Source organism: Muntiacus reevesi, chromosome 12, assembly GCF_963930625.1.
Source record: "Muntiacus reevesi chromosome 12, mMunRee1.1, whole genome shotgun sequence".
Lineage (NCBI taxonomy): Eukaryota > Metazoa > Chordata > Mammalia > Artiodactyla > Cervidae > Muntiacus > Muntiacus reevesi.
This window is the reverse complement of record NC_089260.1, coordinates 7706912-7733271: the sequence shown is the minus strand read 5'-3', so window position 1 is coordinate 7733271 and position 26360 is coordinate 7706912. Positions and strand designations below refer to the sequence as shown.

At 38.8% G+C, this 26360-nt stretch overlaps 1 protein-coding gene across 2 annotated transcripts; it reads right to left on the bottom strand.

The window, feature by feature from the left end:
• OSGIN2 (oxidative stress induced growth inhibitor family member 2) lies at positions 1 to 26360 on the bottom strand. 2 transcript variants are annotated; one of them, XM_065902630.1, is made up of 6 exons: positions 26183 to 26360; positions 16372 to 16526; positions 9587 to 9723; positions 8828 to 9019; positions 6465 to 6556; positions 1 to 1891 (listed from the first exon to the last, which is right to left on the bottom strand). In XM_065902630.1, the coding sequence occupies exons 1-6, from the start codon at positions 26224 to 26226 to the stop codon at positions 862 to 864; spliced, it is 1650 nt and encodes a 549-aa protein (XP_065758702.1). In that variant the 5' UTR covers positions 26227 to 26360; the 3' UTR covers positions 1 to 861. The 2 variants fall into 2 exon arrangements, with proteins under 2 accessions (XP_065758702.1, XP_065758703.1); XM_065902631.1 differs by lacking the exon at positions 26183 to 26360 and adding an exon at positions 25939 to 26087.

The following is a 26360-nucleotide window of genomic DNA, read 5'->3' as shown; positions in this document are numbered from 1 at the left end:
TAAGTAGTTCCATTCAAAATTTATTGAACTGCAAATTCGTTTAAGGGTTATGCTCGTTAACTAGAGAATATAGCTCCAGAAACAACCCTGGCAGGTTCCTGAATATACGCCAACATTATTAGATGCTTTATTAGAAGCTGAGAATATGAACTGACTGTCAAGGTTTCAACAATAAAAAAATTTAAATCCCATCATATTTGTCAATAAATTAGACTTACACAATTGATAATTTCAAAATAAATAAAACCTGAGTTGATTATGCCCTCTATTTCCACCCACCCTCAGCATATATACATTTACATCCCATTTCCTGTTAGACCAGTGTGTATCAGACTTTAATAAGCATACATATTTGAGGATCTGATTAAGATGCAATTTCTGACTCAGTAAGTCTGCTATACTGCCCGTGAGGCTACCTTCCTAACAAGCCACAGATGGAGCTGACGCTGTCTCTGAACCACCCTCTGGGCAGCACAGTAACTCAATACATAAAGGGAGGCAAAGCTCTGGCCTAATGACTGCGGTTTTATAGATTCAATGCTGTTATATTTTGGAATCAAACATAAATAACCAACAGTGATCACAAAAAAGTTAAGTCTTAGAAGAAAAGAATGTTTCAGTTAAGTGAGAACTTAAAGTGTATCAGACTGGCAGTGCTTCTATTTGTCTGACACCTGACACCTTTGATACACTACAATGTAACCAGGACAAAAAATTCTAGTTAACTTTAAAAAATAGTTACTATCGCTTGAGGCTCTCCTAGTTAATTCAAGTTCAGAAAATTCAAGCCAGTACACTGTAAAATCTCTATCAAAAATCTTTAATGGTAAAGTGTCCATATAAATTACTTGTAAACCTGGTCTACATCATGCCATCTCCTCCTCTTTCAACGAATAAATGCTTTTTTTTCTTCTGTCTTATAGCTAAACAGCGTGTAACACCCAGTGCCCCTCCTTTTAAAAACCGAACAAAATTGTCTCCAACCAATGGACCCAAGGCAAAAAGGTTGGCTTCTTTAACACACTCATAGGTATACGCGTCTATTTCCACGGGGTTCCCCTTACACGCGATGGGCAGGCTTGAGTTACGGCCCAGGTAGCGCCCTTGCTCCTTCAGGAAAGACAGGTTGGGGTGAGAGCCTACCAACACCACTGCTGCAGACAGCTTAAACACTCTCCTCAGCCCAGAGAGATTCTGAAGCGCGCACTTCATGTCTGACTTAAAGGCGAGCACACGGTGCTCAGGAAAGCTAGTGTAATCAGACAGGAGACTTGAGTCTGAAGAATATGACTGAGTACACATCATATGATAGACTTTATGGTATTCTGGGTAAAGCTTTTTGGGAAGCTGCTTGAAAATTAAGTCTGGATCAGTTACTCGTCTGCGAAATACATGAATCACAGGGATGTTATTGTTGTAAGCACACAGGACCGCATCGGCTGCGGTAAGCCCAGAACCGACAATTAACACCGGGTCCACTTTGCCACGCAACTTTCCTTTGCTGACAGCAGCTCCAAATTCAGGCAGTGAATGAAACACAAAAGGCAAATCTTCCCCTTCGACTTCCAGACGGCCGGGAGAGTCTAATGTTCCAGTTGCCAGGGCTACATTTTCAGCAAAGAGACAGAAGGGGACATGAGAGCCATCTCCCGCGCGCTGATAGCCCCTGATTTCCCAGTTTCTCTTGGTAAATGTTGACTTCTCTATCTGTAAACGCTGTGTTGAGATATTTCTGCCTTGACCATCATTATCAACTTGGTCTCTGTAAAGTCTTGATACAGAGGTAATATAAGTATTCTCTCTGAAGTTCTTCTGAAGACCCATGACTTTGACATAGTGTTTATAGTAGCGAGCTATTTCCTCTGGCATAACTCGATCCCCTTTTAGGTTCCTATGAAAAGAAAAGGAAAAACATTCTATGAGGATAATACTTTTAGTTTCCATGATCACTACTTCTCCATCTAGTCAACTACTATATCTTTTTATTCCTCTGGATTGTGTAAGCTAACTCTTACCCTAACACTTCACAAAGAAAGCAAGCCTTTCCTTTTCTTTAAAAACAATAAATTAAGGGCTGTCCCTGGTGGTCCAGTGGATAGGAATCCGCCTGCCGATGCAGGGGACGCGGGTTTAATCCCTGGTCCAGGAAGATTCCACATGCCACAGAGCAATTGAGACCGTGTGCCACAACTGCTGAGACCACGCTCCAGAGCCCACGACCCACAACTCCCGAGCCCACGGGCCACAACCGCTGAGACCACGCTCCCGAGCCCACGACCCACAACTCCCGAGCCCACGAGCCACAACCGCTGAGACCACGCTCCCGAGCCCACGACCCACAACTCCCGAGCCCACGGGCCACAACTGCTGAGACCACGTTCCAGAGCCCACGAGCCACAACTGCTGAGACCATGCTCCAGAGCCCATGGGCCACAAGTGCTGAGACCACACTCCAGAGCCCACGACCCACAACTCCCGAGCCCACGGGCCACAACTGCTGAGACCAGGCTCCAGAGCCCACGACCCACAACTCCCGAGCCCACGAGCCACAACCGCTGAGACCACGCTCCCGAGCCCACGACCCACAACTCCCGAGCCCACGAGCCACAACCGCTGAGACCAGGCTCCAGAGCCCACGACCCACAACTCCCGAGCCCACGAGCCACAACTACTGAAGCTGCACAGCAAGAGAAGCTGACGCTCTGCAGCTCAGAGCAGCCCCCTTGCTCCCGGTGCTAGAGAAAGCCTGTGGGTAGCAAAGACAACCCAGTGCCACCAAAAATAAATTTTTAAAGTGCTAATAATTTATTTTTGTCAACAGAGTTAGTCCCATGAGTGTAGAAAACTGTAGTTAAGGCATCTTTGTTTCCCCAGTGCCTTGTCGAAGTATCTGTTCAGGTTAGCCGTCTTTGTCAATAAACTTCTGTTAAATTAATGGATTAAAATGTGGTTATCTGAAAATCAGACTATTTTACTCTATCTCACAATTGTAATCTAAATAATTCAGTCTACAGCTATACTATCAGTCTGTGTTCTACACAACTGTAGACTGAATTAGATTATAACCATTGAGCTACTACAGGTCTGACTGTAATATACATACTTCTTAAAGAAAATATTTAGATACACTTTTTAATAAGTTGCTTTTTACTTTCATAATGACCAAAAATAACACAGATCTTTTGCTGAACAAAATCATCCTACATTTAAGTAGATAACATTTCTCTCTGTCTTTTCCTACTCGTTTATTATTCATTCACCCAGTGGTGTCCGACTCTGCAACCCCGTGGACTGCAGCACGCCAGGCCTCCCTGTCCTTCACCATCTCCCGAAGTTTGCCCACATTCAAGTCCACCACATTGGTGATGCCATCCAGCCATCTCATCCTCTGATGCCCTCTTCTTCTGCCCTCACTCTTTCCCAGCAACAGGGGCTTTTCCAAAGATTTGGCTGTTTGCATCAGGTGAACAAAATACTGGAGCTTTAGCTTCAGCATCAGTCCTTCCAATGAGTAGTCAGGGTTGATTTCCTTTAAGACTGACTGGCTTGATCTCCTTGCAGTCCAAGGGACTCTCAGGAGTCTTCTCCAGCACCACAGTTCAAACGCATCAATTCTTCAGTGCTCCCCCTGCCTTACGGTCCAGCTCTCACAACCGTATGTGACCACTAGGAAGACCAGAGCCTTTGACCATACGGACCCCTGTTGGCAGAGTAATGTCTCTGGTTTCCAATACATCATCTAGGTTTGTCATAGCTTTCCTGAAAAGAAGCAATCGTCTTCTGATTTCACGGCTGCAGTCACCATCTGTACTGATTTTAGAGCCCAAGAAGCGGAAATCTGTCACGACTTCCACCTTTTCCCCTTCTGAAGTAATGGGGCCGGATGCTATAATCTTAGTTTTCATAACATTTTTTAAGCCGGCTTTTTCACTCCTCCTTCACCCTCATCAAGAGACTCTTTAGTTCTTCTTCACTTTCTGCCATTACAGTGGTATCAACTGCATATCCAAGGCTGTTGATGCTTCTCCCGCTTATCTTGATTCCAGCTTGTAACTCATCCAGTCCGGCATTTCTCATGATGTGCTCAGCGTATAGGTTAAACAAACAGGGTGACAGCAGACAGCCTTGTCTTACTCCTTTCTCAATCTTGAACCAATCAGTTGTTCCAAACAGGGTTAACTGTTGCTTCTTGATCCGCATACAGGTTTCTCAGGAGACAGGTAAGATGGTCTGGTATTCCCATCTCTTTAAGAGCTTTCCACAGTTTGTTATAATCCACACAGTCAAAGACTTCAGCATAGTGGATGAAACAGAGGTAAATGTTTTTCTGGAATTTCTTTGCTTTTTTTTATGATCCAGCAAATGTTGGCAATTTGATCTCTGGTTCTTCTTCTTTTTCTAAACCCAGCTTGGACATCTGGATGCTCTTGGTTCACATAATGCTGAAGCCCAGCATGCAAGATTTTAAGTGTAACCTTACTAGCATGACAGATGAGTGAAACTGTCCAATGGCTGGCACGTTCTTTAGTACTACCCTTTTTGGGAACTGGGATGAGGATTGATCTTTTCCAGCCTGTGGTCACCATTGGGTCTTTGAGATTTGCTGACATATTGAATGCAACACCTTGATGGCATTGCCCTTTAGGGTTTTGAATAGCTCTACTGGAATTCCATGACATTCTTCCTATTCATAAGGAGATCTAGAAATATAATCTTCTCTTTATGAAAACAAGCACATTAATACCTCTTTTATTTTCCACTTGAACTGTAAAGCAATGGGCATTAGTATCCATAAACACTGCCCCAATTAGAGGTAAGCAGCAGAAAAACCACCACATCAGGCAGTTCCCTGGTAGTCCAGTGGTTAGGACTCTGCCCTTTCACTGCCAAGAGCTTGGAAAACTAAGACCCCAAAAGCCACATGGTGGGGCCAAAAAACAAAACAAAAACGACCGATTCATTTCACACAGTTCAGTGTGACTTGGAACTGGAGTAAGTAAAAAGTTTAATGACTACAGTAATTAAGAATGTATTAACTCTCAATTTTTACAGAAATCCTATATAATAATTATTATTACCTCAATTTTGCAAACTAGGAAATTGATAGCTAATGAAATGATAGCTGTTTTAAGTTATTTGACCAGGGTCACAACATTAGAAGTTACAGAGTCAGAATTCAAACCCTGCAATTAATCTTCTCAACACTACGCAAGAGCAGGAACTAAAGCTGATGTTTATCACAAGAGTCATTTTCACATGTTACTTAAACACAGCATGCTCAACTTAAAAGGACGAACACTTCTGGTATAAATCATAAAGTGTCTCCTTGTTTACCTGCATCATACAGGGGAAAATATGTTGAGCAATTTCACTTTTTTATGAAAATCAAGAATTTATACAATTTGCCCGATTTTGTAATTTTACATTTCAAACTTACACAATAAAACTTCTGTTAAAAAAAATCCCAAAGCAATATCTGAAGGTTTAATTTCAATTACCCATGCCAGTCTAAATTTACTCTCCTTAAATCTTCTCACAATAAGGATAACTACTGAAGATTAACATGGCTTTTATCTAGCAGGAAGTCAAGCATTGGAACATTACAGCCCTGTTTCAAGGGTTTTGTGTAACTTCCTGTTTTAATTTATTGTTTCTCTGTGCAGTCAGAGTAGATTCTCTGTATTGGTAATTCCTATCTCTAGGAATGAAAATGGCTTGATAATGACAAGGCTTTTCATAATTTCTTTCTTTCAACTCTGAATTCTTTCTCCCAAATAAATATAAAATAAATTTGTATTCTTTCAAGTTGAGATTTTCATATTTTTTTTTCTCATACTTTACTATTCTCATTAAATATTTACCTCTATAGCTGAGTAGATGATCACATCATGGAATCTATTTTATTCCATCATTCTAAATTACTCATTATGGTTTTTCTGGTTTTTCTTCAGATTGTATAAGTCTTTTGCCTTTTTAAATTATTCATTATATATACTCTTCTACTCTGAAAGTTCAATACTTTAGGTATCTGAGATATGCATTAAATGAAGTGATCCATTTATAAAAATGAGCAACTGCATACTTCAGGAATGTATACATAAGATATGTATACATGAAGATATACATATTCACTTATAAAAAAAAGTTATACAAATCCATTCTTACAAATAAGTAGACAAGTAAAGGATATGTAGGTGGACAAGAAAATAACTAAACAGAGAGTGGTTTAAGAGTAGAGTGGGATAAAACGGTGGTAACAATCTGTAGACAAGCCCATACCTCTGTGTACTTACTGTTATAAAATCTCTAAACAGAACTAGCTCATAACCACCGCTATCAGGAGGTTTTATTTGAAAGATACAAACATCAATATTATTCATCTAAGACAGTGTCACGACTATTTTGAAATTTGCTGATAGACTCTTTCCCACTGTATATCAAAATTTTAATAGTTTGATGTTTACCTTCGTTTGCTAGATACCCAGTCTTTAAATTTAAGTCCAGGTAGCTCCATCCAATTTCCAAAGCTGATTGTCAACATTGAGCCTTCCATATTCTATTTGAATAAAAAATGCATAAGCAAAAAACACATTTTATCAGTAACATGGTCTTTTTTTTTTTTAAACCAAACCCATCTCATTTACTCTAAGTCTGGACAAGGAGAGCTCAAAGAAGTCCTAAATGGTCTGTAAATTACCTCTTGAAATTTATTCCAATTAACTTTCAATATTTGGTAGTGACTATACTCCACTCCAGTATTCTTGCCTGGAGAATCCCATGGACGGAGGAGCCTGGTGAGCTACAGGCCACGGGGTCGCAAAGAGTCGGATACAACTGAGCGACTTCACTTTTCACTTTATACTCCTTTCATATAGTTATACATTTATAAATCAGATTTACATTACCTGATGCCTACACAATGGTGATAGCTTTGGCCTATAAAACATAATTAGATGCAGAATAGTGTTAGAGGAGCAAATCAGTTACTTTCACACTTTAAACAAAAGGGAAAAAGTTAATTCCTAACACTTTAAGAAACCAGGGAAATAAGCAAGTGGCCCCGTCTGATTAAGAGCAGACTCAGTGCTGAAGCCAGCGCGGCCTTTAAGGAAGGAAGCCCTGCGAGCGTGCCCCGCTTACTTCTCCCTGGCTCAGCGCAGAGCAAGCAAAGCCCAGGGGCCAAGAGCACCCTTCCCAACGACCTCCGGGTCTCTTTCAACCAACTCTTTCCAGCTGTGCTTGTTTTTCCTAATCTGAATCCTTCTTTCCCTGTCTCTATACAGCCCAGCACTGGGAATGGGAGTCACTATTATTATTATTGGCTAACATTTATAGAGCACTTACTATGTACTATCGCTTATAAAGTCTTACTATTTGTGATAGTACAAAATCACCACAGGAAGACAATGCATAAGGCTGCCACTGCTTTGAAGCAGGCTGGGCCTGATACTAGGGTAAGAACCCAGTTTCAGGTATGTTTCATGTTACCACTGATTCAAATACGCTTCCAGTAATCAAGGCTTATCCATACTTTAACTTTCTGATATGTAAATGGGAGAAAAGAAAAGATGAATTATTGCCTACAGCACATTTTTCTCAGGAGAAAACAAACAAGTACAATAAAAACTTGGGAATTTATGGAAGGTAGCCTAAAACTTAAAAAATGTATCATGGCTGTTTCAATAAATGCAGTTTTATTAAGAATGCTATTATTAACAAAGCAAACATAAACATGTAAGCTAAAAGGCATAGATATTTTGATAGTTGTGATCCATTACCATAAAGGTAATTAAGATTTTTAAAAGTTAGCGATATATTTCATCTACAAATATTCCAAAACAGTTGTTTGATAAATGTAAACCTTCAGTCATATAGCATTGCACTGATACAGGAATATCCAACTGAAATTTATACTCAAGATTTGATATTAAATGTTAAAATTCCCATGAAGTCTGTATTTCATAACATAGTAAATATTATTTAACATTTATTTGTACAACAAATGAGTATTTACCATATGCTAGACACTATACTAGCTGCTGCCTGCTAAGGAGACAGGCTGGCTCTTTGTGTTGCTCAGTTTGTGGTTTACCTTCTGCTATGGACTGAATTGTATCATCCCCTAAATCCACGTGCTGACACCCTAACCCCACATGTGGTAGTATTTGGAGATGGGGCTTTTGGAAGGTAATTAGGGCTAGATGAGGTCATGGGCTGATGCCCTCATAACAGGATTAGTGACTTTACAAGAAGAGTTTACCCTCTCTTTGCCGCATGAGGATATGCGAGAGCAGCTGCCTGCAGGCGGGAAGAAGAGCTCTCAGCACAGACTGAGTCATCTGGCACCACAGTCCGGACTTTCCAACCGTCAAAATGGGAGTGTGTTTTTAAGTCACTCACTCTATGGTATTTTTGTTTTAGCAGCCCAAGCAGAAAAATACAATTTTTTTTCTTTTACAATACGTTTTTTCATTTAAGCTCTTGAAAATATAGGGAAATAATAGGTAGTAGTATGAAATACTGTGTGAGATTTTGTAAACTCTACAATAAGTAAACCTATTTTTTACTATGCAAAACATTCTTGAAATATTCTCTATATAATTCTTAGAGAAACACTTATTCTAAGACACTATCAGTAATCAAATTTGGCTTAATTTCTACTATCAATTAACTTGGATTTCACTGAACACACTAAAATTCTCAGATAAAGATATGGTAATCATCATATATAACATTATAACATAATGTTTAAGAATCAAAATGGTCTTATCAAGATGTCATACAAAATAACTCACACTCACTAAAATGCTAAGAAAAATATACTCACGTGCCAAGCTCCACCAGGTGGACCTTTACCAAGAACTAAGTGAGGGATATAATGATGCTGTTCTAATTTCCAATGCAAAACGGATGGGTAGTCATACCCAAAGTCAGCATCTGGATGAAGAAGTGTGTCGAAAAGTACTGCAACTGGATTGGATGATCGGCCCTCAAGGCCCTCAGACAAATACTCTAAGTCCTAAGTAAGTTAAAAAAGAAAAAGAAAAAAAGACATAAAAAAGGCAGATAGAGTTTGGAAAAAAACAAAAAAACTCCAGCTAACATAATAGAGAAAACCATTACTCTAATCCAGCATTTTACAGACAGAGTACAACAAAACACTGATATTCCCTAGAGATCTTAATAGATTCTCAGGTCAAATAAATATAGGAAATGGTTGGGTTCAAAAAGCTAGTCAGATCGTTTTACTACAAAATTTGAAGATGGCTTTAATATGGCAGTATGCCTTAATATATCTACCCTGACACTTTAATAATAAAAAGCAGTATTTCCAAAACTTATCTGAGCATAAAGCACCTACTAAACTCCATCAGGGTATAATTTGGGAGATTCTGCTCTAATTAATTCAAGAAAATGAATGGAAGTTAACTCAGCAAAATATATTTACAAATCTAAAATTAAAATGTTAAATAGTGTTATTTAAAAGGAAAGGTTTTCAGCTAAGAAATGCAATGCTCATGTAGCAGAAAATTAACTTTGTCTCAGTATAAAAAATTGAAAAGGACTGACATGTAAAAAATAATACCTGGTCAACAATGGAAAGATGTCTTGCTTCCTCTAATTTACTATGTAAGATTGTATTTGGATGGATTGCTTCTGATGATAAATACGGTCTGTAGCCTGACAGCATATAAGAAAGGCAGATTCCTGAGGGTCCATTTCCTATTTTTAAAAAAGTGGAGAGGGTGTATCATTAATCTTAATACTCACGTTATTTGGCTTTTCCATTCCATAGATGGCTTTTCTCCTCCATCAATTCTTCCATCCCTAAATTCTTAAAACCAAGTATTCGCAAGAGAAGACTTTTACTTTCTCTCCTGTTTTCTTCAGGGAATCTCACCAACTCAAAACTTCAACTCTCTATGCTACTAACCTCAAAATTAGACTTCTAGGCTGACCTCTATCAAAATATATCCCATATTTCCATATGCCACTTCTTCACTCCAGCTGACTGAACGATAAATAACTGTGTTCAAAAGCAAATTCATGACGTCCTCCATTTTTGGTGCCCTCTCCTTTAAACCTCATTCCTCCTAATATACTTACTAGCAAAATCCTAAGTTAATTAGATTTTAGTTCTAAACCTCTTTTGTCACCTATATCCATTCAGCTGTTGTAGCCATTATCATTTATATACTCTCACTCAGAAGACAAAAATCTCTTCTTGTTCAAGATTCACCTACTCCAAATCATTTCACATTTTACATTCAATGACTTTTTGTAACACAGTCTTCATTATATTAACCAACCTCTTCTAAAGCCCGTCACTGTTTGTTTCTGACTATTTCCACATTCTGCTCTCAACCGTCTTCTAAGCCCCACCTCCTAACACCTTCCCTCCTGTATATGTATCTCCTTTACCTAAAGCAAAACTGGAAACTGGCTTTTTTTGTGGAACCCTATTAAACTACTTTGATTTCTATAGCTCCTTTAGTCTGGATTGCCACTTCTCTATTATCTCCATCTACCAAAAATTGAATCCACCTGGGACAACTTTTACCCATCAGAGAAAATTCTGATCCTTGCCTAATATTTTGCCCCAAATAAAATAAACTCAAAGATACAAATATGGAAAGTAAAATCAGAAAAGAGAGCAATATTTCTACATATAATGCTCTAGTAGGAAGCCTTTAAGTATGACACAAAACTCAAAAGAAAGGAAAATATAAATAATTTTACTTCACAAAAACTTTTAAAATGACAAATACTGAGGAAAAGGGCTAATTTCCTTGAATGAAATGAAAGACAAAACTAAAAAAGTAAAATCATGATAATACCAGCAGAACAGAAAAAGCATTTGACAAAATCCAGCACCTATTCATGTAAAAACTTTCAACGAGCAACAAAGGGGAACTTAACTTGTTAAAGAATATCAACCAAAATCCAATGGCTAACATCATACTTAATGGTGAGAATTTAGCGTTTTTATTTTCCCTATAAGATCAAGGCAAGCATGTCTTTTCTCATCATTCCTACTCAACACATACCATAAAGAAAATCCTAGCTAATGCATTAAGACCAGAAAAGGAAATTAAAGGTACACAGATTGGGAAGGAAGAAACAAAATTGTGTTTGCAAATGTGGTAATTATACAGAAAGTCCAAAAGAATTTACCAAAACACTCCTGGAAGTAAAAAGCTTACAGTAAGGTTGAATGATATAGTCAGTCACATCAGTCGCTTAGTCGTGTCCGACTCTTTGTGACTGACCCCATGGACTGCAGCACACCAGGCCTCTCTGTCCATCACCAACTCCCGGAGCTTGCTCAAACTCATGTCCATCGAGTGGGTAATGCCATCCAACCATCTCATTCTCTGTCATCCCCTTCTCCTCTTACCATCGATCTTTCCCAGCATCGGAGTCTTTTCTAACGAGTCAGCTCTTTGCATCAGGCGGCCAAAGTATTGGAGTTTCAGCTTCAGCATCAGTCCTTCCAATGAATAATCAGGGTTGATTTCCTTTAGGATGGACTAGTTTGATTTAGTCATACCTGAATGGCCTAATGGTTTTCCCTAAGTTCTTCAAATTAAGTCTGAATTTTGCAATAAGGAGTATACGATCTGAACCACAGTCAACTCCCAGTCTTATTTTTGCTGACAGCATAGAGCTTCTCCATCTTCGGCTACAAAAAAAATAATCGATCTGATTTTGTATTGACCTTCTGGTGATATAGTCATCTCCTGTGTTGTTGGAAGAGAATGTTTGCTATGATCACCACGTTAGACCTAATATAAAACACTAAATCATAAAACTTTTGGAAGATAACACAGGAGAAAATCTAGGTGACCGTGGGATTGGTCATGAGTTTTTAGATGTTTAACACCAAAAGCAAGATCTATGAAGGGAAAAACCGACATGCAGGTCATTAAAGTTTAAAATTTCTGCTCTGCTAAGTCACTAAGACAATGAAAAGACAAGCCACAGACTGGGAAAAAATATTTACAAAGCATATATGTGATAAAGCATTTGTCTTCCAACAACATAACAGACGACTATACACGTGGACATCACCAGAGTCAATATCGAAATCAGACTGATTATATTCTTTGCAGCCAAAGATAGAGAAGCTGTATACAGTCAGCAAAATCTGTGGAGGTGACTGTGGCTGAGATCATAAACTCCTTATTGCCAATTCAGACTTAAATTGAAGAAAGTAGGGAAAACCACTAGGCCATTCAGGTATAACCTATATCAAATCCGTTATGATTATACAGTGGAAATGACAAATAGATTTAAGGGATTAGATCTGATAGAGTGCCTGAAGAACTACGGATGGAGGTTGGTAATGTTGTACAGAGGGTGGTGATCAAACCATCCCCAAGAAAAAAAAATGCAAAAAGGCAAAACTGAGGAGGCCTTACACACAGCTGAGAAACAAAGAGAATCGAAAGGCAAAGGAGAAAAGGAAAGGTATATCCATCTGAAAGCAGAGTTCCAAAGAATAGCAAGGAGAGGTAAGAAAGCCTTCCTCAGCGATCAATGCAAAGAGACAGAGGAAAACGACAGAATGGGGAAGACTAGAGATCTCTTCAAGAAAATTAGAGATACCAAGGGAACATTTCATGCAAAGATGGGCACATAAATGGACAGAAATGGTATGGACCTAACAAAGGTATTAAGAAACAAAAGATATTAAGAAGAGGTGACAGGAATACACAGAAGAATGATACAAAAAAGATCTTAATGACCCGGATGTTACCACACACGATGGTGTGATCACTCACCGAGAGCCAGACATCCTGGAGTGGGAAGACACACGGGCCTTAGGAAGCATCACTACGAACAAAGCTAGTGAAAGTGATGGAATTCCAGCTGAGCTGTTTCAAATCCTAAAAGATGACACTGTTGAAGTGCTGCACTCAATATGCCAGCAAGTTTGGAAAACCCAGCAGTGGCCACAGGACTGGAAATGGTCAGTTTTCATTCCAATCCCAAAGAAGAGTAATGCCAGATAATGTTCAAATTACCACAGAATTTTACTCATTTCACATGCTAGCAAGGTAATGCTCAAAATTCTTTAAGCTAGGCTTCAACAGTATGTGAACAGAGAACTTCTGATATACAAGCTGGATTTAGAAAAGGCAGAGAAAAGAGATCAAATTGCCAATATCCGTTGGATCATAAAAAGCAAGGAAATTCCAGAAAAAACATATACTTCTGGTTTTTTGATTACACTAAAGCCTCTGACTGTGTGGATCACAACAAACTGTGCAAAATTCTTAAAGAAATGGGAATACCAGACCACCTGACCTGCCTCCTGTGAAACCTGTATGTTGGTCAAGAAGCAACAGTCAGAACCAGACATGGAACAAAGGACTGCTTCCAAATTGGGAAAGGAGTACATCAAGGCTGTCTATTGTCATGCTGCTTATTTAACTTATATGGAGAGTACATCATGCGAAATGCCAGGCAGGATGAAGCTCAAGTGGGAATTGATCCTGCTGGGAGAAATCACCAATAACTTCAGATATGCAGATAACACCACTAATGGCAGAAAGCAAAGAGGAACTAAAGCGCCTCCTGATGAAGGTGAAAGAGGAGAGTAAAAAACCTGGCTTAAAACTCAACATTCAAAAAACGAAGATCATGGCATCTGGTCCCATCACTTCATGGCAAAGAGATTGGGGAAAAATGGAAAACAGTTATGTACTTATTTTCTTGGGCTCCAAAATCACTGTGGAAGTTGACTGGAGCTATGAAATGAAAAGATGGTTGCTCCTTGAAAGAAAAGCTATGACTAACATAGACAGCATACTAAAAAGCAAAGACATAACTTTGCCAAAAAAGGTCCATATAATCAAAGCTATGGTTTTTCCAGTAGTCATCTATGGATGTGAGAGTTGGAATATAAAGAAAGCTGAATGCCAAAGAACTGATGCTTTCAAACCATGGTGTTGGAGAAGACTCTAGAGAGTTCCTTGGACTGAAAGGAGATCAAACCAGTCAATCCTAAAGGAAATCAACCCAGAATACTCATTGAAAGAACTGATCTTGAAGCTGAAGCTCCAATAACTTTGGCCACCAAATGCAAAGAACTGACTCATTTGAAAAGACCCTAGTGCTGGCAAAGATTGAAGGCGGGAGGAGAAGGGGACAACAGAGGATGAGATGGTGGGATGGTATCACTGACCTGAGTTTGAGTAAACTCTGGGAGTTGCTGATGAACAGGGAAGCCTGGCGTGCTGCGGTCCATGGGGTTACAAAGAGTCAAACACAACTGAGCAACTGAACTGAACTGAACTGAACTGAGTATCTGAGGCAAAGAATTAAAAAGAAGTAACACTCAAAAGACTACACAAAAAGAATACAAACAAGCCATTCATAGAGAAATATACACACAAGCAGAATGCACCTCAAGTCCCAAAGATTTTCCATTCTTAACGCCAAGAACCTGAGAGTGACATGTTACAGAGAAAAAGGACTTTGTAAATGTGATTAAAGTAAGGACCATGAGCTGGGGCAGAGTACCCTGGATTATCCGAGTGGGCCCAAACTAATCACGCAAGTCCTTAGAAACAGAGACCCTTTCCCAGCTGTGGTGAGGAGGAACCATAACTACGAAAGGTTCAAAGAAAAACACCAGTGCTAGCTTTGAAGATGTAGAAGTGGTTCAGGAGCCAAGGAATCCCAGTAGCCTCTAGAAACTGGAAAAGCAAGGAAACATTCTATCTACCCTAGAGCCTCCAAAAGGAATGCAGCCCAGCTGACACCTTGATTTTAGTCCAGCGAGACCAGTGTTGGACTTTCATTCTATAGAACAGTCAGATAACACATTTATGTTATAAAAGCCACCAGGTTCGTGGTGATTTGTTATTTTCACAATAGAAAATCAATTACAAACATTAAGGAAATTAGCCCATTACAGTGCTAGTGCCAGCAATAATAGCCCTATCATACATGAGGTTAAGCCACTCTTTCGCTAGCTAAGGCAAAATAGGAACAAATTGTTTTGGGGGACGTGAGGTGGGTGAGTAGGTACAGATGAAAGGAGTTTTTCCTTTTGTAACCCTGCTATGGCCTAACCAGAAGACAGGCTTCCTTTACCTACTGCAAGACATCCAGAATGGAAAACCAGGTTTGGACACACGTGGGAAATGGAGCACGACGCTTGGTTTCCAGCATGGGACTGCTGCAGATGCTCTATCAGCTCCCTTACAGGAGAGTCTAGTCCAGAACTACCTTGCTTCCCCTCTTTCCTTCATTTATTACATCTCCTGGGGAGAGATGCCCATATGCCAGACAGAGGGCAGAACTTTCCACTGCATTAACTTTGAAACAGGCCCTCAAAGAAACTAAGGATGTTGTATGCCATCAAGGTCCATCATGTCCCGTAATTACTTCCTTTGGCTTGGCTTCACACCAGAGTACTTGTCCACGTTAACAAGTCCCTCCAACGGCTCAGCAGATAAAGAATCTGACTGCAATGCAGGAGACATGGGTTCAATTCGTGGGTCAGAAACAGCTCCTGGAGAAGGAAATGGCAACCCACTCCAGTCTTCTTGCCTGGAGAATCCCATGGAGAGAGAGGAGCCTGGTGGGCTATAGACCATGGGCTTGCAAAGAGCTGCTGATTACTGAGTGACTAAACATACAACATACACACTGGGTTTGCCAAAACTTTTGTTCAGATGTTTTTGCATCATCTTCTGGAAAATTCTGATTGAACTTTTTGGTGAACCTAATACATAACAGGTAATTAAATATATGCAATAAAACAAAATCATAAAATTATATAATTCTGAAGTAATCAAGTTTTATTAATAGCTTAATTTCTAACATCTTAAATACCTGTCCATTGAGGTGGATGGATATATAATAGTAGTAGGTGGTTAAAATACTATAAATGTAACTGTAGAGTACTATAATGTTTTTACTGAGTGACTACTAACTTGCACAAGTTACTCAACTACTGAGTTTCCCTGTCTGTCCATACTTTAAAATATCAGTGTGCTATAGGACTGTAAGGCACAATTCAATAATGTGCATGGAAATGCTCTGTACTGGGTTCTAATAACATTTGATTATCATCACGACCATGACACTGTCATAAAAGTAACATAAATGATAGACTACTGATATTTTAAAATAACAGAGCAATCTCAGCCCTTCAATGAAAACATGTTTCACTCTAATACAGAATCTAATGTCAGAAACCAATTCCTCTCTCCAAAGACTAGGTTATTGATTATCAGGCAACCTAAGAATACTTTTCAATACAATCCTAAGGATTTGTGCTATATATAACCATACATTTATAAAAGTAGTTAAGATCATAACTAATTTTAAGAGATAAAAGGCAACAAAACTTACCTATTACTACCACAGGCAAAGTCACTGATGAATCTTCAAGTAAAGAAGTTTCTTCAACTAATGGCATAGCTTTAACTTTTTGCCCCAAATTATCACCAAAATATTGCACTAATGAATTAAAAATCTCTCCTTCAGTTTCAGTGTCACTGTAGTTTCTTTTAAAAGAAAAACATGGAACAAAAAACAACAGATATAAAGTCAATATAGCCTTTATAAGAATCTGTCTCTACTCAGTTTTCATTTAGGCCACAAAATATTCAATAGTTTCATAAAAGGAGAAAAGGAAATCCTTCTGATTAATGCTTTCAAATTAGCTTAGCTACATGTCAATGTACACCACTTTGTCAGAAATCCTAAATACAGTGGTCCCTTGCTATCCAACAGGGGTTGGTTCCAGAACCCCACCCCCAACCCCTGAACACCAAAATCCATGAATCCTTAAGTCCCTTTTATAAAATGGCATATTATTTGCATATATCTACCTACACCCATCCACAGAATCTCAACTGTCTCTAGATTAATTGTATCACCTAATACAATATAAATGCTATGGATGCAGTTGTCTTCATGCAGAAAATTGAAATTTTGCTTTTTGGAACTTCTTTCCCAAATATTTCCCATCTGCAGTTGGTTGAACCCATGGATGTAGAACCTGTGGATATGGAGGGCTGACTGTAGCTGCTGTCTCTTTAATGACTTGAAGGCAAGTTTTAAATAAGAAGCTATTTTTAAAGACCAAAGACACAGGACTGTATTAGGCATTTTTACATTCTCTAAGATCTTCAAGGACTGGCAAGTGTCTCCTTCACTTTTTTTTCCTCATTAATAAAAAGGTGTGTGCATTAGAGGCAGGACATATATGTGGCTTTTCCTGATAGCTCAGACAGTAAAGAATCTACTTGCAATGTGGGAGACCCAGGTTTGATCCCTGAGTTGGGAAGATCTCCTAGAAAAGGGAATGGCAATCCACTCTAGTATTCTTGTCTGGAGAATTCCATGGATAAAGGAGCCTGGCGGACTATAGTCCAAGGGGTCACAAAGAATTGGACATGGCTGAACAACTAACACTTGTTTCATGAGGAACAAGCTAGCTACATACAGTATTATAAGGAAAGGTTACTGAGCTTACATATTACCAATTATGTATTTTGGCTAAAAAATGAGGTTTATACATCTTATTCTCAGAGATACTGAAAAGTGCAAAGATCTTAAATGTTGATTTCCAATCTACCTTCTTTCCCAACTGCCTCCCTAGAAACTAGTTTTGGCATTCTGACACGTTCATGCAACAAATGGAGCATCCTCTGAGCACAGTTAATGTTCTGCGTTATACAACAGATTAATTCAAAATAGAATTCCTGAGTTATTCTTCATTTTTATATAGTCAGAAACAGGTCAATTATCTGAAAATATTAACCTGAGTACGGACTAGTGGGGGAGTGTGGTTATTACTATTCCCCAAATGACAAACATGGGAGTCAATCAGTTATTTCACAAGACTCACGATCCTAGGGGAGGAAGACAAATGGAAAGAATTAGGCAGAGAGCAATAATTTCTCCTTCCTATAACCCTCCAATTTCCCAAACTACCCTCAGAGAGGGCAGTGTTCCCCAGGATACACTGATAGGTTTCCTTTCCCCAACAGTTGGACTTCCCTATCAATATACTGGCCCATTTTGGCCAGAACAGATTTCATTTAATATGGCTACTCCTCACACTGCAAAGCTGCCCCTGGAAGAAGCAACTTAAGATCAACCATCCCTTTCAGATCATTTCATCTCCTACCATTGATCAGATCCAGATGTACTAGCTGTCGTGCCTTCTGCTTGACAACTTCTTGCTTGACAACTGAACTCAACGTGAGTGAATTACACTTGGGCTTGTCCCTCATGCTTCTCCTAAATGTGTGTCAAGGACAGGTTCCTCAGCTTCCTCTGGATGCTTCTTTTTTCTTAATATATATACTTTATTGAAGTATTCTTGACTTACAATGTTTCTGGTGCAGAGTCATTCAGTTTACATATACTTATAAATTATTTTTGAGATTACTTTTTATTATAGATTTTATTATAGGTTGTTACAAGATATTCACTATAGTTCCCTGTGCTATACAGTTAATCTTTGGGGCTATTTGCATGTCTATTTCTTTAAAATTAGAACTCTAGCATTCTATTCACTTTAAGTCAAACAAGTGGAATCAAAATATCATAAATTTTTCAGTTAGGCAAAGATTCACATTTTTAAAAAATATATGTATTACATACTATTTAAAAGATTTTCCACTATGCTTGATAAAGGTTTGAGAAAGAACATAAAAAAAAAAAAAAAGAAGAGATGGAATGGAGAAACTGGATAAATGAAATCGTGGGAGAACTGACTATGAAATACAAAAGTGAAGCAAACTAGATAAAAGATCATCATATAGTCCAGTAATTTTTAAACAAACCTACTTATCAGAAACATATCTGGGGCTTTGGAGGAAAAAAAAGCAATATCTGGGCACTTGTATTTTTCAAAAAGTTCCAAGATAATTCTGATACACATTTGGATCTTAAAAAGTGATTACAGGTTTTCCCATTAAATGGTAGGTTTGATGACATAGAATTCTATCAATTTTCTGTTGACCAATCATAATATGATGTTATTGAATAATAGTTACACAATCACAATAGTAAAAGATATTAAATCAGTTTTCACAATCAATAGGGAGACAAAAAATAAGAGTTACAAAGACAAAATAGGAACATGATTAACATAACAATATAAAATAATCACATACAATTTTGGGGATCAAAGAAAAGATATACCAATCTGAATGTAGAGTTTCAAAGAATAATAAGGGGATATAAGAAAGCCTTCTTATGGGAACAATGCAAAGAAATAGACAAAAACAACAGAATGGGAAAGACTAGAGATCTCTTCAAGAAAATCAGGGCTACCAAGGGGACATTTCATGCAAAGACAGGAACAATAAAGGACAGAAATGGTAGGAACCCAACAGAAGCAGAAGATACTAAGAAGAGGTGGCAGGAATACACAGAAGAACTAAACAAAAAAGCTCTCAGTGACCACGACAAGCATGATAGTGTGGTCACTTACCTAGAGCCAAAAATCCTGGAGTGGGCAGTCAAGTGGGTCTTAGGAAGCATTACTACAAACAAACCTAGTGGAGGTGATGGAAATCCAGCTGAGCTATTTAAAATCCTAAAAGATGATGCTGTTAAAGTGCTGCACTCAATATGTCAGCAAACTTAAAAAATTCAGCAGTGGTCACAGGACTGGAAAAGGTCAGTTTTCATTCCAATCCCAAAGAAGGGCACTGCCAAAGAATATTCAAACTACTGCACAATTGCACTCATTTCACATGTTAGAAAGGTAATGCTCAAAACCCTTCAAGTTAGGCTTCAACAGTATGTGAACTGAGAACTTTCAGATGTATAAGCTGGATTTAGAAAAGGCAGAGGAACCAGAGATCAAATTGCCAACAACCAACGGATCATAAAAAAGCAGTGAATTTCAGAACATCTACTTCTGCTTCATTGACTGTGCTAAAGCCTTTGACTGTGGATCACAACAAACTGTGGTAAATTTTTAAAGAAATGGGAATACCAAACCACCTTACTTGCCTCCTGAGAAATCTGTATGCAGGTCAAGAAGCAACAGTTAGAATTGGACATGGAACAACAAACTAGTTCAAAATAGGGAAAGGAGTACTTGAAGGCTGTCTATTGCCATCCTGCTTATTTAACTTACATGCAGAATACATCATGTGAAATGCTAGGCTGGATGAATCACAAGCTGGAATGAGGAGTGCCGGGAGAAATATCAATAACTTCAAATATGCAGATGATATCACCTCAGTGGCAGAATTGAAGAGGAACTTAAGAGCATCTTGATGAAGGCGAAAGAGCAGAGTGAAAAAGTTGGCTTAAAACTCAACATTCAAAAAATGAAGATCAGGGCACCTGGTCTCACCATTTCATGGCAAATAGATGAGGAAAAAATGGAAACACTGACAGAATTTATTTTCTTAGGTTCCAAAATCACTGTGGATGGTGACTGCAGCCATGAAATTCAAAGACACTTGCTGCCTGGAAGAAAAGCTGTAACAAACCTAGACAGCATGTTAAAAAGCAGAAACATCATTTTGCCCACAAAGGTCTGTGTAATCAAAGCTATGGTTTTTTCCAGTAGTCACGTACAGATGTAAAAGTTGGACCATAAAGAAGGCTGAGCATCAAAGAACTGATGCTTTTGAATTGTGGTGCTGGAGAAGACTTTTGAGAGTCCCCTGATCAAGGGGATCAAGCAAGACCAAACCAGTCAATCTAAAAGAAATGATACCCTGACTATTCATTGGATGGACTGATGCTGAAGCTCAAACTCCAATACTTTGGCCACCTGATGTCAAGAGCTGACTCACTGGAAAAGACCCTGATGCTGGGCAAGATTGAGGGCAGGGGGAAAAGGAGGTGAAAAAGGATGAGATGGTTGGATGACATCATCAACTCAATGGACATGAGTTTGAACAAACTCCAGGAGATAGTGAAGGACAGGGAAGCTTGGTTTGCTGCAGTCCACAGGGTTGCAAAGAGTTGGACACAACTAAGCGATTGAACTGAAATAGAGGGAACTTGGAAATAAATTTTTTAAAGACCATTCATGAAATATAATTCACAAATATCACAAATTTCACCCTTTTATTTATTTTTTGCCAAGTCATACAGCATGTGGATCGTAGTTCCCTAACAGGGATCAAACTTGTGCCCTCTGTATTAAATGAACATTCTTAACCAATGGACCACCAGCAAAGTCCAAAATTCACTCTTTTAAAGTGTACAATTCAGGGTTCTAAGTATAGTCACAAGGTTTTGCAACCATTACCAGTAACTCCAAAGAAATTTTACCATCCCAGAAGTATGCACTGCACTCTTTAGCGCTCAGTCCTCACTCTTCCCTCCCCGCAGCCACTGGCAGCCACTAATCTACTGTCTTACTGCACGTGCCTACGCCAGAAATTTCAAGCAAATGGAACCCCTCATCCATTATGTGGCCTTTTATATCTGGGTTCTTCCATGTAGCATGACTGCAAGGTTCACCCATGTTGTAGGATGTATTGGTACTTCATTCCTTTCTAGGCCTAAATAATATTCCACTGTTTAGATATAACACATTTTGTTTATTAATTCATGAGCTGATGAGTATCTGAATGATTTCAACTTTTTAGCTATTACAAATAGCTAATTACAAATGGGCTATGACCATTTCTGTATAAATCTTTATATGAACATATGTTATTTCTCTCAGGTATGTTCTTAGAAATGCATGCAATGGCTGGCCCCTATGTTTAACATCTTGAAGTCGGCAAAGTGTTTCCCAAGTGTGTACCATCTTATGCTCCCATCAGTGATAAGCAGGTTCCAACATCTCCACATCCTCACCAGCATGTGATTTTTTGTGTTTTTTATTTTAGCTACCTTGGTAGCCATAAAGTAGCATCTCAGTGCAGTTTTGATTAGCATTTCTCAACGACAACTGATGTTAAGCATCTTTTCATGTGCATATTGGTCATTTGCATTGTTCTTCAGAGAGTAATTCTAATTACTTGCCCACTGTCCAACTGGGCTGTTGTTTTTACTGTTGAGTTTTCAATACTGTTTTATATATCCTGGACATATGATTTGTAAATATTTTCTCCCATTTCGTGGGTTTTTTCACTTTCTTTATATTGTCTTTTGAATCACAAGTTTTAATTTTTGATCAAGTCTATTTTTTTGTTGTTGTTGCTGTACTTTTGGTGTCATATCTAAGAAAGCTCTGCCTAATCTAAGATCACAAACCTGTTCTCTTCTATGAGTTTTATAGTTTTGATTTTTAAATTTATGTCTTTCATCTATTTTGAGTTAATTTTTTCACATGGTATGAGGCAGCAGTCCACTTCATCCTTCTGCGTGTGGGTATTCATTTGTCCTGGCACTATTTGTTGAAAACACTGTTAATTCCATTTGTCTTGGGATCCCACAGAAGTCAATTTAACACAAATGATGGGAATTATTTCTAGACTCTCAGTTCTATTCTACTGATCTATGTTTACCTTTATGCCTGCATCATACTATCTTGATTACTGCTTCTTTGTAGTAACTTGTGAAATTAGGAAGTATGAATCCTTCAACATTGTTCTTTTCTCAAGAATGTCTTGGCTATTCTGGTTCCCTGCAATTCCATGTGAGCTTTAGAGTCTTTCCATCAATTTCCAGGAAGAAAAAAAAAAAAGGTAGCTAGGATTTTGATAGGATTACATTGAATTTGTATATAAATTCAAGGAATATTGTCATCTTAAGAACACTAAGCTTTTCAACCCATGAACATGGGATTCCTTATCATTTATTTAAGCCTCTCATTCTTCTCAGTGATGTTTTCTAACTTTCAATGTACAAGTTTCACATTTCTTCTGCTAATTTCTAAATAATTCAATCTCTTTGATGCTAGTATAAACTGGATAGTCTTGTTAATTTCATTGTCAGATTGTTCACTGTTAGCATATAGAAATATAACTGATTATTTATTGTATGTTGATCTTGGATTCTGTAATATCACTGAATTCATTTATTAGGTCTAGTAGGTTTTGTGTGTGTGTGTGTGGGCCTCAAGCAATTTGATACTAGCCTCTCCCAAGACTGAAGTAGTGTATGTGGAGCCAAAGTTTTAACTTCTCTTAATTCTCCACTGAGTACAAGTGATTTGTTCTGACTTTCTACCATTGGTCATAAGTTTAACCTTTGTGTACATAATCCATAATATTGGTATAAACTATTTGTAAGAAACTTTCATGGTGCTTAGTATATACTGGTTTAACACAGGCATGAAAAACTAAATCAAGAGATGAAATGAAAATAAGGTTCACTGAATTTACATAAAGCAACAGTGAAACAAAGGCCTATTAGTAAGTATTCTTTGTAAAAAATTCAGAATCTAAACTATAAATTTAGTATTTCTGAACATATATTACAGTATATGCATATCATATCACGGTCTAAGAACAGTGAAAATTTCTACTTTAGATATCCAATTTGCTGACTGTTCTGTTTAAAACAAATACTTGAGTAATAAAAATATCTACTTTTCCTTTACTCGGGGCAGTAAATTATCAAATAAAATTAAATTTTAGGAAACAGTAAAGAACAGCACTTTATCCACATGCAAAAATAGTTGCCCTATTGGTAGGCATCAAGTTAGACGACTATTTGAAATTTAAGATGGTTTTACATGCCTTCCATGTTTTGTTTTTGAAACAGTATGATCCAAAGTCTCAAAACAAATTAAAAGGATGCCACAGGTATAATGTCTGAATCACAAAAGACTTTTCTCACATCTAGCAATACTCTTCTAAATGATCATTCAAACTAAAATGAAATGCTTTACTACCTGAGTTTAATCTTCGGAAGCATAAGCTTAGATTGTTACCAGATTGATACTACCATAGAAAAACTGCTAAGTGTTAGTGGCTCAGTTGTGTCCAACTCTTTGCAACCCCACAGACTATAGCTCACCAAGCTCCTCTGTTCAGAATTCTCCAGGCAAAAATACTAGAGTGGGTAGCCATTCCTTTTTCGAGGGCATCTTTCCCAACCAGGGATCGAACCCAGAGTCTCCTGCATCGCAGGCAGAATCTTTACCATCTGAGCCACTAGGGAAGCCCAAAAGAAGGTTCTAAAGTCACAAATGAAGCTACTCTTTATCTTCCAGAACAGTAAGTATGGGAAGTTTTCTTTCTCCGAAAGTTAGAAGGCAACTTTCTCATAGTCCTTATCCTTTCAGATAAAAGACAAGATCCAAAATGTAGACGTTATCACAATTGGTTTTTGGTTTTTTTTGTTTTTGTTTTTTTTAATTCAGCTGTGTCACATCTTGGCTGTGGCATGTGGGATCTTCCGTTGCGGCCCCTGGACTCTCTGGTTGTGGCACGTGCGAGCTTAGTTCTCAGGCCAGGGATCAAACCTGAGTCTCCTGCTCTGCAAGGCAGACTCTTAACCACTGGGCCACCAGGGAAGTCCATCACAATTGGTTTTAAAATGCATTCCTAATGAAATTACTCCCTGCAAAAAATAGTATTAGTAAATTATAAACCTTTTCCTAAGAAAATGTTTTAAATATTAAATATTTTCTTTTAAAAATTTTATATAAGAGAGCTGTTTATGCATTGAAAATATGGCTTATCAACCACAATTTTTATCCTTTGGCTAGCAGGCTTGTTTTCTTTTATCTCTCAAGATCAAACTACAGCAAATACCTTGCTTTCATCTCCTCCTCCAAATTTCTGTACAAAGAGGTAAGCATATGATATCCACTACCTAGAGAGTTAGTTGAATGGCTATGAATCCCATGCCATGTCCTTAGAATTCAACTGTATTAAAAGGTGTCAAAAGGTTTTTGGACAGTGCCTTCTAAAGGGCGTATTATTTTCTCAAGCGCTTCAGTCTAACAAGTTTTCACTAGGAGAACTTGTTTTCTAGAGTTCTCCAAAGGGTATCTGATACTCTCAAATCACTGTCAGGTAGATAACAAATCTGCCTAGCATTTAAAATTCAGTAGTTTATTACATAAAATAATTTCTAATATCCAGAATTTTGAGACTCCTACAAAACTTCCTGAGAAGGTGGGCAAACCTGGATTACCGCGCTATTACAACAGGAATTTTGTTTTCTCTGTGCCTAACACCCAACTTTTGCAATTTGGTGAAGCCCCTGGACCTCTTCTTTGAATATTATTATTAAACACATAAGAGGATTTGCAAGGAAACTAAAAAGTAAACTTGGAACATGTCTTTATGTCCTCCTCCACTATATTAAATAACCAGTATAATCTTGAAGAGATAAACAGTATCTCTAGGTATCTGCAACAACCAGTGTGGCATGAAAACATCTGTGATTTCTACTGATGACCAAGTCACAAATACTACTGTGACTTACTGCTTATGTTCACAATTGAAGAACATAGATTTTGGTTAAAGTTGAGTGAAAATGCCTAGTATCATTCTTTACATCCAAGTTCTTGATCCATTAAAGTCTATATATGCACCCCAATTAACTCGATCAGAATCTCATATTTTACAAAAGAAGTTTTGCTTATCATCATCCTAGCACATTTGCAGTATATATAAAGCACAGCATTTTATGAAAGTCTTCGTTAAGTTTAACCTGTCTTCACGACAAGGTTAAAACTAGTTTCAGGTTGTTTTTGGTCCTTCTATTAACTCAATGAGACGCTGGCCAATTGGGCTAGACCTCGTGCATTCACTTTCACTTTAAAACGTATCATCTGTATCAACCCTAAAAACGGTCCCCATAATGTAGGTCGAGTCGTTTCACATGTTTCAAATTTCTACGATATGCCTGGCTTACAAGGGCTAATGTCTTAAAAGTAAGAAACCTATTTGTACCCAGAGCATCACATTTTAAACATTAAGTCCCTGCCTCCCTTCAACCCAGTAGCTTAGGTTATCAGAATGCTTTTACAGTAAAAAAAAAAAAAAAAAAAATGTTTAAGATGTCGGGGGCGGGCGGTACCTCAGAAGCCGTCACTAAAACTTCGCTCTCCCGTTCAGTCTCGGTTCGCAGTGGCCGCCCGGCTCGGGGCCGCGCCGTCCCGTGACCCGCACGGCCCAGGGCGAGGAGGAGGGGACGCCCGAGGAGCCGAGGCGGGGGCCGCGGCCGAGCGGGGCGGCCTCGGCGTCCCCCTCGGAGTCGTCCCGGGTCCCCGCCCGCGCGGCCCGGCCCGCGGCTCCCCGCCCGCCCCCGCCCGAGAAGTCACCTGAAATGAGCGGCCAGGGAACAGCGGCAGCACCACACGGGCATGGGTGGCGGCGCCCCGGGCGCCCGAGCGCGGCCGCCTCCCGCGGCGGGGTGGCCCGGTCGGGGCGCCCGCCGGGTCGCGGGGGTCCTCGGGGCGCCCCGCGCCTCGCCGTGGTCGCGGCCGCCGGAAGCTGCGG

Bases quoted from the DNA above. Each gene is read 5' to 3' on its own strand.
- OSGIN2 (XM_065902630.1), bottom strand. From the start codon at position 26,226: ATGCCCGTGTGGTGCTGCCGCTGTTCCCTGGCCGCTCATTTCAG. The intron at 9,020-9,586 runs GTATTATTTTTT...TAACTTACTTAG, and splicing joins ATCTTTCCATTGTTGACCAG to GACTTAGAGTATTTGTCTGA. The intron at 1,892-6,464 runs GTAAACATCAAA...TTCTTTTCATAG, and splicing joins TGGGTATCTAGCAAACGAAG to GAACCTAAAAGGGGATCGAG.